Source organism: Vulpes lagopus, chromosome 4 (genome assembly GCF_018345385.1).
Source record: "Vulpes lagopus strain Blue_001 chromosome 4, ASM1834538v1, whole genome shotgun sequence".
NCBI classification, from domain to species: domain Eukaryota; kingdom Metazoa; phylum Chordata; class Mammalia; order Carnivora; family Canidae; genus Vulpes; species Vulpes lagopus.
Window position 1 is genome coordinate 112525282 of NC_054827.1, and position 23185 is coordinate 112548466.

Genomic DNA, 23185 nt, shown 5'->3' on the forward strand with positions numbered 1-23185 from the left:
TGAGCACGAGCTGGGGGTGGGCAGAGGGACAAGCCAACTCCCCATTGAGTGGGGAGCACAACATGGGGCTCAGTCCCAGGACTCCAGAATCACAATCCAAGCCTGGGGCAGACACTCAACCAACTGAGCCACCCAGGCTCCCCTATCAGGAACCCTTTATTGATCTAGTGTAATTATACAAAACTTTTGTTTATAACTTATGGGACAGATTAAATATTAGGAGCATGGAATCTTAGTGTATTGTTATCAGTGTTCCCATCTTAAGGATGAGGAGACTAAGGCCCAGGAAGGTTAAATAACTTGTCCAGGGTGATACAAACAGCTATGGGCAGAGCGGGAATTTGCTCAGTTTGAACTACCTCATGGACAGGCCTGTAGTAAGGGTTAGGCATCTTGGTCTACAGTTGTTGGATTTATGATGTAAATCAAACAAGGGTTATTATTCTTTGTCTTGTCCATTTCTAAACTAAATGTCTTGTCCATTTCTAAACTACAAATTACCCACTTCTAAACCTTCTAAACCAGGAATTTATAGATACAAAAACTAGATTCTGAAGACCTTTAAGGGAAGCATCTTAGGCCTTTCAAGTAAAATCAAGTATATTATGACTCCCAGATTCTACTGTTGTGAAATCATCTGTGTGCCTTCTTCAGCAACTGACATTGTCAAGGAAGACCTTAAGGGTTGGAGAAAATTAATGTTGTTAAAATACTTGAAAATTCTTATCTCAAACCAGAATAAGAGTGACACTTCTCATAGCCTCATGATGATTGTAATGTCAGCCCCAGTCCTGGATTTTGGTATGTGGGGAAAGCTAAGTCTAAGATTCTTTGACCAAGAACATGGGTTCATTTTAACTCCTTTGTGAAAATTGATTTGTCAGAATACATAAGAACTGGCCTTTCTTCCTTTCAGGTCCATGTGGATGTTCATAGCCGTTACAATTCTGTTGCCAATGAAACTTTTTGCCTCGAGATCATGGATAGTTTGAGGAGATGCTTAGGCCAGCAGGCTGATGTTCGACTCATGCTTTATGAGGTAAGTAAAGAGTGGAAGGAATGCAACTAATAATCCATTTTTATTTTAATAAATTTTTTCTGATTATAAAAGTATAGTTCACTCCTATTTGATGCAGTTAAGATTGGTAGTTTGTGATGGTTATCCAAAAGGTTGTTAAAGGTGAGGAATCATAAAGAATATTTGAAACAACTTGAATGTTTTGTTTTAATTTAATTTGAAATATTTTTTTTAAAGATTTTTTTTTTTTTTTTAAAGATTTATTTATTTGAGAGAGAGAGAGAGAGACCATGAGCAGGGGAAGGGGGAGAGGGAGAAGCAGACTCCACTCAGCAGGGAGCCCAGTGTGGGATTGGATCACAGGACCCCAAGATCATGACGTGAGCCAAAGGCAGCTGCTTAAATAACTGAGTCACCTAGATGCCCCTTAATTTGAAATATTTAAATATACTGGTACATTGTGTGGGGCCAAACCTTTTTTTGTTTGTTTGTTTTTTGCTTTTTTGATTATGAGTCTGTCATTTAGAACTTCCTGTCTCTCAAACCAGAACCTTAATTTATTGCCTATAATTTCAAGGTTTTGTTTACCTAAAGTGAGAGAAATACAAGATACTTCAGATACAGTCTTAGTATAAAAACCTTTTAGATAGGTTTAGGGTTTTTTCCCTAATTTTGTATAATTTTCTTACCCTTAATTTATCAGAATTGGTTTTAGAAACTTATTTATTCCTTCCAAAACATTTAACCTAGTTTTTATAAATCAGCTTCTTTTTCTTTTTGTGTTTGATTTTTAACAATTTACAGGATTCCTGATTATATCTCATAGTGACCAGTACAATTAGCAAGAATGAGTCAGGCAAATATAACTACTGATTTGTGATTAGTATATAATTCAGCCAGTGAGACTAAAGTATGCCATCAGGGAGGATACACTACCATTTCAGACATTTAATAGACCATGTACTTCAAAACACAACGTTTCATATATAGATGGAGAATAGCAGATAATCTAGCAAGTATACTAAGTGGAAGTCATTTCAAAGAGCAGCTATTATATTAGGGTTCCTGGATGGCTAAGCCGGTTAAGCATCTGCCTTTGGCTCCTGGAATCAAGCCCCGTGTCAGGCTCTACTCAGTGGGGAATCCGCTTCTCCCTCTCCCTCTGCTGCTCTCTCTCCCTGTTTGTGCTTTCTTACTCGCTCTCAAATACATAAAATATTTTTTAAAAATAAATTTAAGAGAAAGAGCAGCTTTTATAATACTTTCATTCAGCATTCTTAAAATAGCATTTATTGAGCTATAGTAGTTGCCAGGTGCTGAACTTTTCAGGCTTTTTGTAGGAAATTTTTAAAATAGAGAAAAATATTTCTTAAGATTATTTTAATGGTTGGGGGAGCAAAGGGGCAAAGCAAAAGGGAGAGAGATCTTAAGCAGGCTTAAGCAGAAGGGAGAGAAATCTTAAGCAGGTTTTGTGCCCAGTGTGGAGCCTGACATGGGGCTTTATCTCACGTCCCTGAGATCATTACCTGAGCCCAAATCAAGAGTGGGATGCTTAAACAACTGAGCCACCCAGGTGCCCTTTAATTTCAATAGTTTTAAACTATGACTGGGAAATTTTGGATGGGAAGAACTATCATAGTCCTTTACATTGGGGTGCTTTGGGCCAGGAGACACTTTTGAAGCACTGGAAACTAAGTGGACAGAATGTCCTAGAAGGGAAGGTTGTTAATGAAGGATGAGAGAAAAGAATGAGGCCTGGGACATTCTTAACTGTAAAGGAGCAAAGTACTCCAAAGCCAGAAGTGACCTATTGTTTAAAAATTGTAGCAGTTATGGTCAGTTTATAATCTAGTTCTCAGTGATCAGAGGTCTCTTTTTAGTTCTTAGGGAAATAACCTAAACTTCCTGATTTATTTCTCCCTCTGCGAATATGGTCTTAGTCTTTTCCAAAGAATTGAGAGTAGGGTAAAGAAAGAGTATTGTTTTAAAGTTATGATTTTTCGGGATCCCTGGGTGGCGCAGCGGTTTGGCGCCTGCCTTTGGCCCAGGGCGCGATCCTGGAGACCCGGGATCGAATCCCACGTCAGGCTCCCGGTGCATGGAGCCTGCTTCTCCCTCTGCCTGTGTCTCTGCCTCTCTCTCTCTCTGTGACTATCATAAATAAATAAAAATTTAAAAAAAAATAAAAAATAAAGTTATGATTTTTCAAATCACTAGTATATCTGTTAAAGAGCTTACTGTTTGTTTCCTCTTAGGGGTTCTATGATGTCCTTCGAAGGAACTCTCAGCTGGCTAATTCAATCATGCAGACTCTACTTTCACAGGTAATATATTTTTTATTATTTTATGGATATAAAGAACAGATAATAAGGCATGGAGAGATGATTGACATTTTCCAGACTTTTCAAAATATAAACTAATTCCCAAATAGTATCATGGTTGGTACATTGGAAACATACCTGGGTATGCTATCCTGCTGTTTTATTTTTATTACCACTTACCTGTCCACCCTCTTGCCATCATCTTAAGTTATCCTCCCAGTTAAGGTGTGCACCCTAGGTCAGAAGGGTTTCAAAAATTTTTGAAAAAAATTTTTAAAGATTTTACTTATTTGAGAGTGAGAGAAAGAGCATTGAGCAGAAGAAGAGGGAGAGGAAGAAGCAGACTCCCTGCTGAGCAGAGATTTTAATTTATTTACCTGAGAGAGAGGAAGATAGCAAGAGGGAGCAAGAGCAACTGGGAGATAGAGAAGTAGGCTCCTGCTAAGCACGGGGGCCCATGTGGGGCTCGATTCTAGGACCCTGGGATCATGACCTGAGCCGAAGGCAGACACTTAACCAACTGAGCCACCTAGGCTCCCCAGAAGAACCTTTTAAAGAACCATTTGTATAAGGGCTATCAGCAGCTCTGTCTGTCAGTTTTACTTCTAAAAGAAAAGAGGGATCTGGGGATGCCTGGGTGACTCAGCGGTTGAGCATCTGCCTTTGGCTCAGGGCATGATCCTGGAGTTCCGGGATCAAGTCCCACATCAGGCTCCCTGCATCAGGCATCAGGCAGCCTGCATCTCCCTCTGCCTGTGTCTCTGCCTCTATCTGTGTCTCTCATGAATAAATAGATCAAATATTTTTTAAAAAGAGAGAGATCTAAAGTAAATATAGCAAAATAGGCATGTTAAATCTGGGTTACAGATGCATGGGTGTCTATAGGTTATTTTCTGTACTTTTTAGTTTAAAATAAGATTTTTTAATTAAATATTTCACAGGATTATCACCATGAAAAGAATTCAGCTGGAGAATATCTGGCATAAATAAGACCTTTTACCATGAACATTTATTCATTAAGCATTGTTTGAATCTTTTTTTAAATTGCTTTATTGAAATATAATTTACATACCATATGATTCACCCATTTAAAGTGTACAACTAATTTGGTTTTTAGTGTATTCAGAGTTGTACAGATCATCACCACAGCCAATTTTAGAACATTTTTTTAAATTTGTTTTTTATTGGCGTTCAATTTGCCAACATATAGTATAACACCCAGTGCTCATCCCGTCAAGTGCCCCCCTCAGTGCCTGTCACCAAGTCAACCCAATCCCCCACCCACCTCCCTTTCCACCACCTCTTGTTCGTTTCCCAGAGTTAGGAGTCTCTCAAGTTCTGTTACCCTCACTGATATTTTCACTCATTTTTTCTCCTTTCCCCTTTATTCCCTTTCACTATTTTTTATATTCCCCAAATGCATGAGACCATATAATGTTTGTCCTTCTCCGATTGACTTATTTCACTCAGCATAATACCCTCCAGTTTCATCCATGTCGAAGCAAATGGTGGGTATTTGTCATTTCTAATGGCTGAGTAATATTCCATTGTATACATATACCACATCTTCTTTATCCATTCATCTTTCAATGGACACAGAAGCAATTTTAGAACATTTTATCACCTCAGAAGCTTTACACCCCTCTGCTACCACCCCCTAATTTTCTCATCGTTCTCCTACCCACCTAGCCCTAAGCAACCACTAATTTCTTTCTGTCTTAGTAGATTTGCTTGTTGCGGACACTTCATATAAATGGAATCATAAATATGTGGTCTATTGTGACTGATGTCTTCCACTTAATGTTTTCACGATTTATCCATGTTGTAGCATCTGTCAGTACTTCATTCCCTTTTACGGTTAAATAATATTTTACTATATACTGTTTGAATCTTTTTATATATTGAGAGTTTGTCTGTTCATAACCCTGTCAGAGCTTCCCAAGTATAATCTGAAACTCATAGGGCAGGGAGACACCAGCAAAAGAGGCAGGCCACTCCAGGTTGGTAGGTAGCAGTTTTAAGAAGCAAAGGAACTTGTCTTGGACAGCAGCAAGATTAGTGCATCTCCACACTCATCTGCTACATTGTAAAAGGTTAAATAAAGGCCTTAACTGGGTTCAGTCACATAGACAGTGTAGGTGTTCTCAGCACCACATCAGCATCTCAAGGCCATGTCCTCGGAGCAGCCTCTGGGAGCAGGGAAAGCAAGCAGAACTCACATTCCAAGGACAGGGGAGGGAATGGTGAGGACCTCTGATCCCCCAGGTCTGGTCATGAGTAAACTGGTGACATCTTCTTGGTTAATTTCCCAACAGAGCTCATGATGCTATGCTATTATGTACTGAAAATAACAATACCTACTCTATTATAGAGAGAGCCAAGTGTTTATGAAGCACTTTATGTGGGTGATCTTATTTGATCTTACAAAACTATGTGAACTAAAAATTGTTACCTCCATTTTAGATTCTGAAAGGTTAAGTAATTTAATTTGTCCAAGGTCACACAGTTAGGAAGTGGCAAAGCTGGAATATGAACTCACGTCTTCCTGGCTCAAGATCCCAAGCATGAAAAGCTTCATTAAAAAGCACTAGATTAAAAACAAGGAGAATCTTTTCAACAAATGATGTTGTGAAAACTGGATGTTCACATTCTGAAAATGGATTCTTAACTTGCACGGTGTACAAAATTAACTGAGTATGGATCAAAGACCAAAACATTAAGAGCAAAATTATAAACCTCCTAAAATACAAGGGAAGGGGTTCATGACATTGGATTTTTTAACGATTTCTTGGACATTAACCAGAAGAACAGGTAATAAAAGAAAAAAGAAATAAATTGTCGTCATTAAAATTAAAAACCTTTGTGCAAAAAACACTCTCCACAGAGTGGGAGAAAATATTTACAAATCATATATATGATAAGAAATCAATATCGAGGGATCCCTGGGTGGCGCAGCGGTTTGGCGCCTGCCTTTGGCCCAGGGCGCGATCCTGGGGACCCGGGATCGAATCCCACGTCGGGCTCCCGGTGCATGGAGCCTGCTTCTCCCTCTGCCTATGTCTCTGCCTCTCTCTCTCTCTCTCTCTGTGACTGTCATGAATAAATAAATAAAATCTTTTAAAAAAAAAAAAAAGAAATCAATATCGAGTAAATATATAGAACTCCTACAACTCAACAACAAAAAACAACCCAGATAAAAAATGGGCATAGAAAAAAATGGGCTTGAATAGACATTCATTGAAAATATATATATACATATATATATATGTATATGTATGTATATATATATACACACACACAAATAGCCAATAAACACATGAAAAGATGCTCAACATCACTAATCATTAGGGAAAAGCAAATAATATAGCCACAATGAGATGCAACTTCATACCCATTAGGATGGCTACAGTCAAAGTGAAAAATAATAAGTGGTGGTGTGTGTATACAGAAATTGGAACCCTAGTGCATTAATGGTGGTAAATGGTATAGCTACTATGAGAAAAAGTATGGCTATTCTTTAAAAAAAGTAAGCAGAATTACCATTTGATCCAGCATTTCCACTTCAGGTATCTGCCCAAAAGAAGTGAAAACAGAGATCTTAACATTTTTAATCCAATATGACACCCTCCTTTGAATGGGAATGTCTAGTCAATTCACATTTAATGTAATTATTGTTATGGTTGGATTTAGGTCTGCTGTTTTGTTACTTAATTCCTTTATTGACTTTAACTATATTTTTTTTATTTTTTTTATTTTTTTTTATTTATTTAGTTTTTTCTTGCAAGGGGGCTTATTTTATTTTTTATTTATTTATTTATTTTTATCCAATTTCTGTTTTTTTTTATTTATTTATTTTTTAAATTTTTATTGGTGTTCAATTTACCAACATACAGAAAAACACCCAGTGCTCATCCCGTCAAGTGTCTGCCTCAGTGCCCGTCACCCATTCCCCTCCAACACCCGCCCTCCTCCCCCCTTCCACCACCCCTAGTTCGTTTCCCCGAGTTAGGAGTCTTTATGTTCTGTCTCCCTTCCTGATATTTCCCAACATTTCTTCTCCCTTCCTTTATATTCCCTTTCACTATTATTTATATTCCCCAAATGAATGAGAACATACACTGTTTGTCCTTCTCCGATTGACTTATTTCACTCAGCATAATACCCTCCAGTTCCATCCACGTTGAAGCAAATGGTGGGTATTTGTCGTTTCTAATTGCTGAGTAATATTCCATTGTATACATAAACCACAGCTTCTTTATCCATTCATCTTTCGATGGACACCGAGGCTCCTTCCACAGTTTGGCTATTGTGGCCATTGCTGATAGAAACATCGGGGTGCAGGTGTTCCGACGTTTCATTGCATCTGAATCTTTGGGGTAAATCCCCAACAGTACAATTGCTGGGTCGTAGGGCAGGTCTATTTTTAACTCTTTGAGGAACCTCCACACAGTTTTCCAGAGTGGCTGCACCAGTTCACATTCCCACCAACAGTGTAAGAGGGTTCCCTTTTCTCCGCATCCTCTCCAACATTTGTTGTTTCCTGCCTTGTTAATTTTCCCCATTCTCACTGGTGTGAGGTGGTATCTCATTGTGGTTTTGATTTGTATTTCCCTGATGGCAAGTGATGCAGAGCATTTTCTCATGTGCATGTTGGCCATGTCCATGTCTTCCTCTGTGAGATTTCTCTTCATGTCTTTTGCCCATTTCATGATTGTATTGTTTGTTTCTTTGGTGTTGAGTTTAATAAGTTCTTTATAGATTTTGGAAACTAGCCCTTTATATGATATGTCGTTTGCAAATATCTTCTCCCATTCTGTAGGTTGTCTTTTAGTTTTGTTGACTGTATCCTTTGCTGTGCAAAAGCTTCTTATCTTGATGCAGTCCCAATAGTTCATTTTTGCTTTTGTTTCTTTTGCCTTTGTGGATGTATCTTGCAAGAAGTTACTGTGGCCGAGCTCAAAAAGGGTGTTGCCTGTGTTCTCTTCTATGATTTTTTTTTTTAATTTTATTTTATTTTATTTATTTATTTATTTTTTTTATTTTTTATTATTTTTTTTAATTTTATTTATTTATGATAGTCACACACACACAGAGAGAGAGAGGCAGAGATACAGGCAGAGGGAGAAGCAGGCTCCATGCACCGGGAGCCTGACGTGGGATTCGATCCCGGGTCTCCAGGATCGCGCCCTGGGCCAAAGGCAGGCGCCAAACCGCTGCGCCACCCAGGGATCCCCTCTTCTATGATTTTGATGGACTCTTGTCTCACATTTAGATCTCTCATCCATTTTGAGTTTATCTTTGTGTATGGTGAAAGAGAGTGGTCCAGTTTCATTCTTCTGCATGTGGATGTCCAATTTTCCCAGCACCATTTATTGAAGAGACTGTCTTTCTTCCAATGGATAGTCTTTCCTCCTTTATCGAATATTAGATGACCATACATTTCAGGGTCCACTTCTGGGTTCTCTATTCTGTTCCATTGATCTATGTGTCTGTTTTTGTGCCAGTACCACACTGTCTTGATGACCACAGCTTTGTAGTACAACCTGAAATCTGGCATTGTGATGCCCCCAGCTATGGTTTTCTTTTTTAAAATTCCCCTGGCTATTCGGGGTCTTTTCTGATTCCACACAAATCTTAAAATAATTTGTTCTAACTCTCTGAAGAAAGTCCATGGTATTTTGATAGGGATTGCATTAAGCGTGTAAATTGCCCTGGGTAACATTGACATTTTCACAATATTAATTCTGCCAATCCATGAGCATGGAATATTTTTCCATCTCTTTGTGTCTTCCTCAGTTTCTTTCAGAAGTGTTCTATAGTTTTTAGGGTATAGATCCTTCACCTCTTTGGTTAGGTTTATTCCTAGGTATCTTATGCTTTTGGGTGCAATTGTAAATGGGATTGACTCCTTAATTTCTCTTTCTTCAGTCTCATTGTTAGTGTATAGAAATGCCATTGATTTCTGGGCATTGATTTTGTATCCTGCCACGCTACCAATTTGCTCTATGAGTTCTAGCAATCTTGGGGTGGAGGCTTTTGGGTTTTCTATGTAGAGTATCATGTCATCGGCGAAGAAGGAGAGTTTGACTTCTTCTTTGCCAATTTGAATGCCTTTAATGTCTTTTTGTTGTCTGATTGCTGAGGCGAGGACTTCCAGAACTATGTTGAACAGCAGTGGTGAGAGTGGACATCCCTGTCTTGTTCCTGATCTTAGGGGAAAGGCTCCCAGTGCTTCCCCATTGAGAATGATATTTGCTGTGGGCTTTTCATAAATGGCTTTTAAGATGTCGAGGAAAGTTCCCTCTATCCCAACACTCTGAAGTGTTTTGATCAGGAATGGATGCTGTATTTTGTCAAATGCTTTCTCTGCATCTAATGAGAGGATCATATGGTTCTTGGTTTTTCTCTTGCTGATATGATGAATCACATTGATGGTTTTACGAGTGTTGAACCAGCCTTGTGTCCCGGAGATAAATCCTACTTGGTCATGGTGAATAATTTTCTTAATGTGTTGTTGGATCCTATTGGCTAGTATCTTGTTGAGAATTTTTGCATCCATGTTCATCAAGGATATTGGTCTGTAATTCTCCTTTTTGGTGGGGTCTTTGTCTGGTTTCGGAATTAAGGTGATGCTGGCCTCATAGAACGAATTTGGAAGTACTCCATCTCTTTCTATCTTTCCAAACAGCTTTAGTAGAATAGGTATGATTTCTTCTTTAAACGTTTGATAGAATTCCCCTGGGAAGCCATCTGGCCCTGGACTCTTGTGTCTCGGGAGGTTTTTGATGACTGCTTCAATTTCCTCCCTGGTTATTGGCCTGTTCAGGTTTTCTATTTCTTCCTGCTCCAGTTTTGGTAGTTTGTGGCTTTCCAGGAATGCATCCATTTCTTCTAGATTTCCTAATTTATTGGCGTACAGCTGTTCATAATATGTTTTTAGAATCGTTTGTATTTCCTTGGTGTTGGTAGTGATCTCTCCTTTCTCATTCATGATTTTATTAATTTGAGTCTTCTCTCTCTTCTTTTTAATAAGGTTGGCTAATGGTTTATCTATCTTATTAATTCTTTCAAAGAACCAACTCCTGGTTCTGTTGATCTGTTCCACAGTTCTTTTGGTCTCGATATCATTTAGTTCTGCTCGAATTTTAATTAACTGTCTTCTTCTGCTGGGGGTGGGGTCTAATTGTTGCTTTTTTTCTAGTTCCTAGTTCCTTTATGTGTAAGGTGAGCTTTTGAATTTGAGTTCTTTCCAGTTTTTGAATGGATGCTTGTATTGCGATGTATTTCCCCCTCAGGACTGCTTTTGCTGCGTCCCAAAGATTTTGAACGGTTGTATCTTCATTCTCATTAGTTTCCATGAATCTTCTCAATTCTTCCTTAATTTCCTGGTTGACCTTTTCATCTTTTAGCAGGATGGTCCTTAACCTCCACGTGTTTGTGGTCCTTCCAAACTTCTTGTTGTGATTAAGTTCTAATTTCAAGGCATTATGGTCTGAGAATATACAGGGGACTATCCCGATCTTTTGGTATCGGTTCAGACCCGATTTGTGACCCAGTATGTGGTCTATTCTGGAGAAAGTTCCACGTGCACTTGAGAAGAATGTGTATTCAGTTGAGTTTGGATGTAAAGTTCTGTAGATATCTGTGAAATCCATCTGGTCCAGTGTATCATTTAAAGCTCTCGTTTCTTTGGATATGTTGTGCTTAGAAGACCTATCTAGTATAGAAAGAGCTAGATTGAAGTCACCAAGTATAAGTGTATTATTATCAAAGTATTTCTTCAGTTTGGTTATTAATTGGTTTAAATATTTGGCAGCTTCCACATTCGGGGCATATATATTGAGGATTGTTAAGTCCTCTTGTTGGATAGATCCTTTGAGTATGAGATAGTGTCCCTCTTCATCTCTCACTATAGTCTTCGGGGTAAATTTTAATTTATCTGATATAAGGATGGCTACCCCTGCTTTCTTTTGAGGACCATTTGAATGGTAAATGGTTCTCCAACCTTTTATTTTCAGGTTGTATGTGTCCTTCTGTCTAAAATGAGTCTCTTGTAGACAGCAAATAGATGGGTCCTGCTTTTTTATCCAGTCTGAAACCCTGCGCCTTTTGATGGGGTCATTAAGCCCGTTCACGTTCAGAGTTACTATTGATAGATATGAGTTTAGTGTCATCGTATCTATTCAGTCCTTGTTTCTGTGGATTGTTCCACTGAACTTCTTCTTAAAGGGGAATTTTAAGAGTCCCCCTTAAAATTTCTTGCAGAGCTGGTTTGGAGGTTACATATTCTTTCAGTTCCTGCCTGTCTTGGAAGCTCTTTATCTCTCCTTCCATTTTGTTTTTTTTTTTTTTTTTTTTTTTTTTTTTTTTTTTTTTTCTTTTTTTTCTCCTTCCATTTTGAATGAGAGCCTTGCTGGATAGAGTATTCTTGGTTGCATGTTCTTTTCATTTAGAACCCTGAATATATCCTGCCAGCCCTTTCTGGCCTGCCAGGTCTCTGTGGAGAGGTCTGCTGTTACCCTAATATTCCTCCCCATAAAAGTCAGGGACTTTTTTTCTCTTGCTGCTTTAAGGATCTTCTCCTTATCTTTGGAATTTGCAAGCTTCACTATTAAATGTCGAGGTGTTGATCGGTTTTTGTTGATTTTAGGGGGGGATCTCTCTATTTCCTGGATCTGAATGCCTGTTTCCCTTCCCAGATTCGGAAAGTTTTCAGCTAGGATTTGTTCAAATACATATTCTGGCCCTCTGTCCCTTTCAGCGCCCTCGGGAACCCCAATTAAACGTAGGTTTTTCTTCCTCAGGCTGTCATTTATTTCCCTTAATCTATCCTCATGGTCTTTTAATTGCCTGTCTCTTTTTTCCTCAGTTTCCCTCTTTGCCATCAACTTGTCTTCTATGTCACTCACTCGTTCTTCCACCTCGTCAAGCCTCGTCATTAGGACTTCTAGCTTGGATTGCATCTCATTTAATTGATTTTTAATTTCTGCCTGATTGAATCTAAATTCTGCAGTCATGAAGTCTCTTGAGTCCTTTATGGTTTTTTCTAGAGCCACCAGTAGCTGTATAATAGTGCTTCTGAATTGGCTTTCTGACATTGAATTGTAATCCAGATTTTGTAACTCTGTGGGAGAGAGGGCTGTTTCTGATTCTTTTTTTTGAGGTGAGTTTTTCCTTCTAGTCATTTTGCTCAGTGCAGAGTGGCCAAAAACAAGTTGTATTGGGAAAAGGAGAAAAAGAGAGAGAAGGAAAGAAAAGAGAAAAAGAAAAAAGAGAAAGAAGAAAAAAAAGGGGGAAAGAGAAGAAAAAGAGAAAGAAAAAGAAAGGAGAAAAAAAAAGGGTGGGGAAGGGGAAGCAATCCGAAATCAAGAAGAAAGAAAGAAAAAAAAGCACAAAACAAAAACAAAAACAAAAAAACACGGGGGAGTATCTTCCGATTCTGTATATTTTAAGTCCCTTGACTTCCCTTGGAACTGGTCCGTCTCGCTGGTCTTCTGGGGGAGGGGCCTGCTGTGCTGATTCTCAGGTGTTAGCACTTGGGGGGGCTGCTCTGCCCCTGCCTGGTGCAGGGCTCAGTGGGGGTTGTTTACCCCGTGAGGCCCCGGGAGGAAGCCACAGTGGCGGGGGCAGCTCTGGGACCCTGGAGTCAGCTCCCGCAGTAGCTCCGGGGCTCTCCGTCTGCAGGGCCTGGGGGCTCCCGGGCGGGCCGCTGATCTGCTCAGCTCCAGGCAGGAGCGTCCTTGCTGTCCTGGGCCCTCCGTCCTTGCTGTCCTGGGCCCTCCGGGCCTCTGCGTGTCCTGGGGGAGGCCGGATCCTGGGCTGTGTCCCGGCGCCCTGTGCTCCGGGGCCTGCGCTGTTGGATTCGCGCTCCCGCCCGCAGCCCCTCCGCGGAGCCGCCGCCCGAGCCCCTCCGAGCTGCTCCGGGTCCCGCCGAGCGCTGCAGCCCTTAGGGAGCTCGGCGCATCTCCCCGGGGCGCAGTTCCTCTGTTACTGTCCCCGGGAGCCCGAGGGCATCCCCGCCTTTCTGGGGATCCTGCTCCAATTCCCGGGGAGCCCCTTTCCGCGGGGAAGGTTGGTGCAGCTCCTGCTCCCCTGGGACGGGGCTCTCCTGTCCTGGGGACACTCGCCCCGGCCTCAGCCCGGCTCCTCGCGGGGCCCCTCCCCCTTGGAGGCCTTTTGTGTCCTTTATTTCCTTTTCCCCGTCTTCCTACCTTGATAGAAGCGCGAACTCTTCTCACTGTAGCGTTCCAGCTGTTCTCTCTTTAAATCTCAGGCCGAATTCGTAGATTTTCAGGATGATTTGAATGTTTTCTAGGTAATTTGTTGAGGACAGGTGACTTGGAGACCCTACTCTTCTGCCATCTTGCCCCTCCCCCCTATTTTTTTTTATTTTAAATATTTATTTACTTTAGAGAGAGAGCAAGAATGAGAAAACCAAGTTGGGGGAAGGGCAGAGGGAGAGAATCTTCAACCAGACTCCCTGCTGAGCACAGAGCCAGACATGGGGCACCACCCATGACCCATAAGATTGTGACCTAAGTTGAAACCAGGAGTTGGGCACTCAATCACTGAACCACCCATGTGCCTCTTTTGTTGTACTTTTAATTTGCTCTAGAGATTATAGTATGCATTTTTAATTGATCACTATATATTTAGGTTAATACTGAGGTACTTCCAGTAAAATATAGGAACTTTGATCCATCCTCCCGCCTTTATGATATTGTCATACATGTTACATCCCAGCAAGCCAGTGTTATGTTTGTTTTAAATAGTTATATGTATATCTTCCATAAAAATTAAGAAAAGAAAAAAGTGTACAGACACGGTCTCTCATATATACCAACTTTTTACCATTGCCAATGCTCTTCATTCCTGTGGGTTCAGGTTTACCATCTTCAATAACTTCTCTTCAGCCTGAGGAGCTTTTTTTTTTCAGTATGTCTGTTGTATAGGTCTGCTGCCAGTGACTTCTCAGTTTTCATCTCTATAGAGCTATATCTTTTTGCCTTCATTTTTGAAGGATAGTTTCACTGAATACAGAATTCTTAGTTGACAGCTTTTTCTTTTGGTACTTTAAGATGGGATATGTTATGGGTATGGGTATGTCATTCCATTGTCTTCTGGTTTCATTGTTTCTCAAGTTGCTGATTCCTGAGTGAACCAATTATTGTGTCTTTGTTTTCTGTTTTTTCTATGTCATTTTTCTCTTGCTCCTTTCAAGATTTTTCTCCTTCTCTTAGGGTTTTAAGGGTTTGACTATATGTTTACATGGGATTGTCTTTGTGTTTCTATTTTGAGTTTATTAAACTTCATAGAACTCTAAATTGATGCTTTTCACCAAATTTTAGAAATTATCATTATCTCATCAATTTCCCCCCCTCACTGCTTTCATTCGGGGACTTCAGTTGTACATATATTGGAGTGCCTGATTTTTTCCCGCAGATCTTTGCGATTTGATTCATTTTTTCTTCAGTATTTTTTACCTTTCAGATTTGATATTTTCCCTATCTTCAGGTTACTTATCCCTTCTTCTGCCATCTTAGATCTGTTTTACTTATGGATGTGTCTTCTTTTTTTTTTTTTTTTTAATTTTATTTTTTTAAAGATTTTATTTATTTATTCATGAGAGACCCAGAGAGAGAGAGGCGCAGAGACACAGGCAGAGGGAGAAGCAGGCTCCACGCAAGGAGCCCGATGTGGGACTCGATCCTGGGTCTCCAGGATCACACCCCGGGTTGCAGGCGGCGCCAAACCGCTGCGCCACCGGGGCTGCCCTGGATGTGTCTTCAATTTTAGGAAATGCACTTTTGTATCTATTGAGAGGCAACCATATGATTTTTCTCCTTTAATGTGTTACTGTGGTGAGTTGTATTATTTGATCTTCTAAGCCAACATTGCAGTCCTGAGATAAACCCAAATGATTATAATATATTACCTTTTTTGTACATTGTTGGATTCAATTTACTGATATTTCATTTAGAATTTTTATGTATATGTTTGTAAGAGAGAACGACCTATAGTTTTTATTTCTCATACTCAATTTCTTGGCTTAATATGAGCTAAATGATGATTAATGTGAGTTAAAATGATTGGGGTGGGACACCTGGGTGGCTCAGTGGTTGAACATCTGCTTTGGCTCGGTGCGATCCCAGGGTCCTGGAATCAAGTCCCACATCGGGCTCCCCACAGTTAGCCTGCTTCTCCTTCTGCCTCTCTCTCTCTCTCTCTCTCTCTCTCTCTCTCGAATAAAAAAATCTTTAAAAAAAATTTTAAAATGACTGGGGAATATTCCCTCTTTTTCTAGTTTGTGTAAAATTTGAAATGATCTAGTTATTTCTCTTCCTTCTCCTCCCTTGTTTGGAAGATACATGCTATTTCTTTAATCTAAACTTTAAATTCTTGGCTTTTGATTCTTTAGGCCACACAAGTGATGTGAATTCTAGCCCAAACTACATTTGGAGATTAGCTTATGGTTCGAAATTCCCAGAAGACGCTTTTTTCCTCTTCTACTTAAAATCAAGGCTTATTTTGATACATATCCCTTTTAGTTTTCTCCATGCAATAGATTTTTTTTTTTTTTTAGGTTTATCCATAAAGTATATCTCCTTTTGAGAAGTCCAGCTTTGTGTGAGGTTCTGTGATTCAGTCTTCACCCCATGAGGGCCTTAGGCTTTATCTTCAGGTCCATGAGCTCTACAACTGTAGCTTTAGGCCTCCAGGATTGGCAGATGCTGCCAGAATAAACACTGGCTTCAGAGTTCATTTGCTCATGTAGTTGCTAGATTCATGCTTTATAACATTTTCTAATATAATGAGATATTTGAAGACTTTTCTTACTTTCCCATTGTCTTAGCTATGTTTTTAAATTTTTTAATGCATTTTTAAAATTGTTCTCTACCAAGAGAATTTCTCTAGACCCCTTGTCCACCACTTTGCTAAAAATGGAAGTTCTTTTTCTCTTCTTCCCCTTTTGTATGCCATTGCTTTGTTATAATTCTGCTGAAGAAGCTACATTTGAAGTTAAGATCTCAGATGTGTAGAAATTATTGGAAGGTCCTATACTATTTATCAAAAGCTTTCCACTGGGCCTCAGGCCTGATCCCATATGATCCTATATGAAATTTATATCCTATTAACTATAGTGGACCTTTCAAACTGTAATAATCAGCTCATCAACATTCACACACTTAACAAGCATAAAAAAATTGTGATTGAATGCATAGAGCAGTGCTTCTCAACTCAGGTTAGTATGTGGACCAGTAAAATTGTTCAGACACTAAAAGTATAAAAAAAGAAAAAAAAAGTAATCGCTAACATTTCTTGAGCTCTATTTTGTGCTAAGTAGTGTTTTTAGCACTTTACATGTATTGACATGTTTAATCCTTATGCAGTCTTAGATGTTTATAATACTAATAATCTTCCATCACAGATGAGGAACCAAGGCATGGATGCCTCTATCAGAATTATTAATAAGTGGTCATACTGGGACTTGGACTCAGCCATTCTGACTCTGAACCTGTATATTGTTAACCATCAAGCTATACTGGAAAGGCTGATTACTTTTAACAAGTTTAGGAATTGGTATGAGAGAGTATGATGTTTTGTGGGAGAGTTAATAAAAATGGAGTAGGAAAGAGCTCAACATGATATCTGAAGCAAGGGTAAAAGATGTGCGTGAGCCCAAACAACACAAATTTTGTTGCATTGTTCTTTGGACACTTGAGACATATGTCCTAGAAGACATAAGACATTAAAGGCGCCATTAGTTTGACCAGTTAAAGAAGTGAAAAGCATTCATGAGCACTGGTGTCTTTTTCTCTTTATCATACATAGTTAAAACAGTTTTATGAGCCAGAACCTGATGTGCTGCCGCCTCTGAAGTTAGAAGCTTGTATTTTGACCCAAGGAGATCAGATCTCTCTACAAGAACCACTGGTGAGACTTTATTCCTCCTAAAACCATTATTTTTACTGTTAAGTAAAAACATCAACCCTGCTGATAGAGTTTAGTCTTCAGGAAGAGAGATCTTTCCTGAAAGCACTCTTCTGGTTCTCCCAATGAAATTTTACTCTTAAATCTTCCCTCCTTGTCTTTTCTGGCCAATCATTATGTTGGATCTATTAAAAGTATCTCCGTGTCAGCACTTTACTAAATCAAGGCATCCATGACTTCCTCCAAGGAGCATTTTGTCTCCCATTTATGGCTCTTTGACTATATAATATACTAAAATATACTTTGGGGGACGCCTGGGTGGCTTAGCGATTTAGTGCCTGCTTCTGGCCCAGGATATGATCCTGGAGTCCCAGGATCGAGTCCTGCATTGGGCTCCCTGTGTGGATCCTGCTTCTCCCTCTGCCTGTTTCTCTGCCTCTCTCTCTCTCTCTCTCTGTGTGTGTGTGTGTCTCTCTCATGAATAAATAAATGAAATTTTTACAAAAATAAGTTAAGTAAAAATATACTTTGGAATGGGGAAGGAAGGTCACCTGGTAGCAGACGAACCAGGGAACCTACTTAATTAGTCTAGAGGGAGTATATGATATATACCGAGCACTCTTGAATCTTCAGGGCAACTAGGACAGGTGTTTTTCTGTTCTTGTGCTCTAGCCTCAGAAAAATGGAAAAAAGATAAAAATTTAAAATTCACTACCCCAAGTAACTAGAGCTCATGAAGGGGATAGGGAAATGGTCTTTAAGTTGTCAGATTCTGCTTTCATAAATAGCCCTTCTTGTGCCTTGAGGTGGAGATGCTCTGTTGGTCTCCCAAAGATTCCCTCGACATAAACCCCTACCTTTAGAACAGCATCTGGTACTGAGGAGTCAGAAAGGATTTAACTTAACAACCTGGCTCTGGTATTTTTACTAGGTCAGAAATAATACATTCTGATGTTGCATTCTAATGTCCGATACTTATAAAGCCAGTTTCTGGGAAAGGTCAGAAAAGAATGCCTTTGTTGGTTCAATTCATTTTTTCCGGTTTTGTTATTTCAGGTTGACTTATTGTAATGGTAATGAATAACTTACTTCATTTAGCCTTATAGATAAGAATTATTTGTTGATTATCAACAGCCTCATAGGTTACCCCTTAAGCCCTCAAAAATGTTTACTGTTTTCTTCTACAGGATTATCTGCTGTGTTGTGTCCAGCACTGTTTGGTCTGGTTTAAGAGTAGAGTGATGCCCCTACAGCAGGAAGAAGAGGAGGAAGAAGGGTTCTACCAAGACTTAGAGGATATGTTGGAATCTGTTACTAGTAGAATGATTAAGAGTGAACTAGAGGACTTTGAATTGGTAATTGCTAAATCTCAGTTGTATTGAATGATAGAGGTTGTTAATACCTCATTGGGGGGGGGGGGGTGTTTTGTTTTGTTTTCAAGATTTCATTTTTAAGTAATCTCTGCACCCAGTGTGAAGCTCAGACTCACAACCCTGAGATCAAGAGTTGCTTGCTCTACTGACTCCCAATAGCTCATTAATTTTTATCTTGTGTCTTTTAGGATAAATCAGCAGATTTTTCTCAGAACAGTGGTGTTGGCATCAAAAACAGTATCTGTGCTTCTCTTGTGATGGGAATTTGTGAGGTTCTAATAGAATACAATTTCTCCATAAGTAATTTTAGGTAAGGTATTGCTACTACTCTCCTTGCAATTTGATGAATACTCCATTTTTTATTTATTTTTTTTGTTTTTAATTCTAACTGTACTAGGCAGTGAACATAACCACAGGTCATGACACTGCCTCTTAGATGAATATCTAGTCTACCAGATTATATTCTTTCTACCAGAGAGCACCAAACATTTGCCACAGGAGTAGCATGCTTTCATTTATTCAAAATTCCCAGACCCTGAACTCAAGAAGTTCTGGTTTCAGTAGGGAAATTTTGTTTGGTAGTTTTGAGCTTTTGTGCTCTGTATTGACTGGTATAAATAAGGGAGAAAAAAGGTAACTCAGATGGATTAGAGTGATTTGGAAATTAATGCAGATTTATTCATTTATAATCTTGTGTTTAGAATAGAACATCTAAAGAAACATTGTGATATCTTTATTATTGGGTGTGAAAGTAAACCACAATATTCTGATGCTTGTCCTTAGTGGTCTCTTTTTCTTTTTATACAGTAAGAATAAGTTTGAGGAGGTTCTGAGCTTATTTATGTGTTACAAGAAACTCTCTGACATCCTTAATGAAAAAGCTGGTAAAGGCAAAGCTAAAACAGCCAACAAAATGGATAGTTTTTTGTCCATGAAATTTGTATCTGATCTTCTCACTGCTCTTTTCAGGTAAGTTTGTGATGGAGTGCTTAAAGATTTTTGTGCAATAAAGGTATTAACAGCTACCAGCTTCACTAGTATTATCTAATTTGGATTCACAATTCTTTTTTTTTTTTTTTTTAATTTTTATTTATTTATGATGGTCACACAGAAAGAGAGAGAGGGGGATCCCTGGGTGGCGCAGCGGTTTGGCGCCTGCCTTTGGCCCAGGGCGCGATCCTGGAGACCCGGGATCGAATCCCACGTCGGGCTCCCGGTGCATGGAGCCTGCTTCTCCTTCCGCCTGTGTCTCTGCCTCTCTCTCTCTCTCTCTCTGTGACTATCATATAAAAAAAAAAAAAAAAGAGAGAGAGAGAGGCAGAGACACAGGCAGAGGGAGAAGCAGGCTCCATGCACCGGGAGCCCGACGTGGGATTCGATCCCGGGTCTCCAGGATCGCGCCCTGGGCCAAAGGCAGGCGCCAAACCGCTGCGCCACCCAGGGATCCCTGGATTCACAATTCTTAATGTATATATAATAAGTAAGAGGTTTGTAGGTTTCTTGAAATGAAAGTTGGATAATTTGGGACACCTGAGTGGCTCAGCAGTAAGCATCTGCCTTCAACTCGAGGCATAATTCTGGAGTCCCAGAATTGAGTCCCATATCGAGCTCCCTGCATGGAGCCTGCTTCTCTCTCTGCCTATGTCTCTGCCTCTGTGTGTGTGTGTATGTGTGTGTCTCATGAATAAATAAAATCTTAAAAAAAAAAATCTGGATAATTCTAGGTAGGCACTCAAGAACTACCTTGAATTATTAATGGAAAATTCAGAAACAATGGACTACTGAAGAAAAGAAAGGAATGGCTTGCAGTAAGGCATTATAGGAAAATCTGCCTAAGTTCTAGCTACTGTAACAGTGTAAAAAGGGAAGAAAGAAAAACCTGAATTGAAAAAACAAAGGAGGAACAACAACAAAAAACATGGGAAACTAAGACTGAAATTTAAGTCTTACCAAAGCAAAGGGATTGGGGGAGGGAATAAAATGAGGTCACATAGAGAATGAGGGTTGTAGAAGGGCAGCTATGGCTGTGACTGGATGTGCTGCCTGGGGTCTGTCATTAAGAGCTTCATAGGTCCTGCTCTTCTAAACAGTCCCTAGAAAACCTAATTCCAGATCCCAGTAGCAATAGGAGAATCTCTTCTTTCTCTCTCTCTCTCTCTCTCTCTCTAGGGATAGTACCCAAAGCCACGAAGAGAGCCTGTCTGTTCTAAGGTCCAGCAATGAGTTTATGCGCTATGCAGTGAGTGTAGCTCTACAAAAGGTACAGCAGCTAAAGGAAACCGGGCATGTGAGTGGCCCTGATGGTCAAAACCCTGAGAAGATCTTTCAGAATCTCTGTGATATAACTCGGTAAGTCACTCTCACCTTCAGAAACCTGTTCCACTTGCTGTGGAATCTCTAAGAGGGGAAATTTGGGGGTAGGAATGAAGGCAGTTTGAAGTTGGAAATGCCTTTAGAGTAAAAGTACAATCATTAATATTGAACCTTTTTTTCTTGTCCTGCTTTGATGTGGAATATTAGCCACATAGAAAATGTTATTCTATTACCAGGAATAAAGAGGGATATTACATAATGACCAGTTCATCAGCAAGTAGACATAACAACTTCAAATGTGTATGCACTGGGGATCCCTGGTGGCTCCATGGTTTGGTGCCTGCCTTCAGCCCAGGGTGTTATCCTGGAGTCCTGGGATCGAGTCCCGCTCGTGCTCCTTGCATGGAGCCTGCTTCTCCCTCTGCCTGTGTCCCTGCCCCTCGTTCTCATTCTCATTCTCTCTCTCTCTGTCCCTCATGAATAAATGAATAAAATCTTTAAATAAATAATAAATGAATAAGCACCTAACAACAAAGCACCAAACTACTTGAAGCAAAAACCTATAGAACTGAAGGAGAAATAAAAAAGTGGTTCATCCTCTCTCAAAAATCAGTAGAGAACTGGTAGGTAGAAAACCAAGAAGGACATGGAACACTTGAGCCACACTGTCATCCAGCTTGATTTAATTGATATTTATACAAAATTTAACAACAGTTTCAAAATGCACATTTTTTCATGTGCACGTGGTGTATTCATCAAAATTGACCATATTTGGAGCCATAAAACAAACTGAACACATTTTTAGAATAGAAATCAGTATGTTCTCTGAGCACAGCAGAATTTTTTTTTAAAGATTTATTTATTTAGTTTAGAGAGAGCACAGGTGAGAGGGGCAGAGGGAGAGCGAGGAGAAAGAGCATCTGGAGCAGACTCCTCGCCTAGCATGGAGTCCAGCATGGGGTCAATCTCTTGACTCTGAGATCATGACGTGAGCCATAATCACAAGTTGAATGCTTAACTGACTGAGCCACCTAGGTGCCCCTGAGCACAACAGAATTAAACAAGAAAGCAGTAACAAAAATATTCTTATTTTGTAATATATTTTTTAAAACAACTGGATTATCCTTGTAGATTTGGAAATTAGATGCATTCTAAATAACCCATAGTCCAAGAGGAAGTTAGAAATCAGAAAGTACCTGGAACAGAATGAAACTGAACACACTGCATTTCAAAATTTCTATGATCCAGGTAAATCAATGCTTAGGAAATTTATAACTGTCAATGGTTATATAAGAAAAAAAAATTTCAAAGCTTCCACATTAAGAAAAGATTAAGATGAAGGTGAGCAGAAGGAAGTTATAAAGACAAAATAAAATCATTGAAAAAAGAAACAACAGAGAAAAAGAATAAAACCAGAAGCTGATTCTTGGAGATCAAGAAATGCAATAAATTGTAGCCAGACTGATGAGGAAAAGAGTGAAGACACAAAGTACTGATACCAGATATGAGGAAGAGGAGATAATCACTACTAATTCTACAGTCTGTAAAAATTGATAATAATAGAATGTTAACAACTTTATGCCAATAAACTGGATTACTTAAATGGACAAAGTTTTTGAAACTCAAGAAGAAATAGGCAACCTGAATAATCTTGTGACTCTTTAAAGAAATTGAGGAGCACCTGGCTGGCTAGTCAGTGGAGCATGTGACTCTTGATCTTGGGGGTTGTAAATTCAAGCCCCATGTTGGGTAGAGAGATTGCTTAAAATTAAAATCTTTTTAAAAAGAAGAAATTTAATTCGTAGTTCAAAATTTTGCCTCAAAGAAAACTCCATATCTAGATGAATTACTGGTGAATTCTACCAAACATTTAAGGATGAAATAATATACCAGGGTGCCCGGGTGGCTCAACTGGTTAAGCATCTGACTCTTGATTTCAGCTGAGGTCATTTCAGGGTCTTAGGATCAAGTGTCAGGCTCTGCGCTGGTCATGTAGCCTGCTTAAGATTGTCCCTCTCCCTCTCTCTCTCTGCCACCCCCCTAAAAAAAAGAGTACTAATTTATGTAAATTATCCCAGAAAATAGAATAGGAAGGACATGTCCTAACTCGTATTATGAGGCCAGCATTACCCTAATGCCAAACCCAGTCAAAGACATGATAAGATGGCTACTAACCAATTTCCCTTATGAATATAGATATTAAAAATATTAACAAATTGAGCCCAGCA

General features: G+C 39.5%; 1 protein-coding gene across 4 annotated transcripts in view; it reads left to right on the forward strand.

Annotated features, from left to right (window-relative positions):
• The window catches only part of FANCI (FA complementation group I), an 82307-nt gene that overhangs the window by 42821 nt on the left and 16301 nt on the right, over positions 1 to 23185 (forward strand). For 3 of the 4 annotated variants that reach the window (XM_041752728.1, XM_041752727.1, XM_041752730.1), the window contains 7 exons: positions 917 to 1039; positions 3274 to 3342; positions 17173 to 17274; positions 18459 to 18626; positions 18833 to 18954; positions 19452 to 19613; positions 20814 to 20993. In XM_041752728.1, the coding sequence (XP_041608662.1) occupies positions 917 to 1039; positions 3274 to 3342; positions 17173 to 17274; positions 18459 to 18626; positions 18833 to 18954; positions 19452 to 19613; positions 20814 to 20993 (926 nt within the window). The remainder of the gene's footprint in view (positions 1 to 916; positions 1040 to 3273; positions 3343 to 17172; positions 17275 to 18458; positions 18627 to 18832; positions 18955 to 19451; positions 19614 to 20813; positions 20994 to 23185) is intronic. The other variant, XM_041752729.1, reaches the window with a different exon arrangement.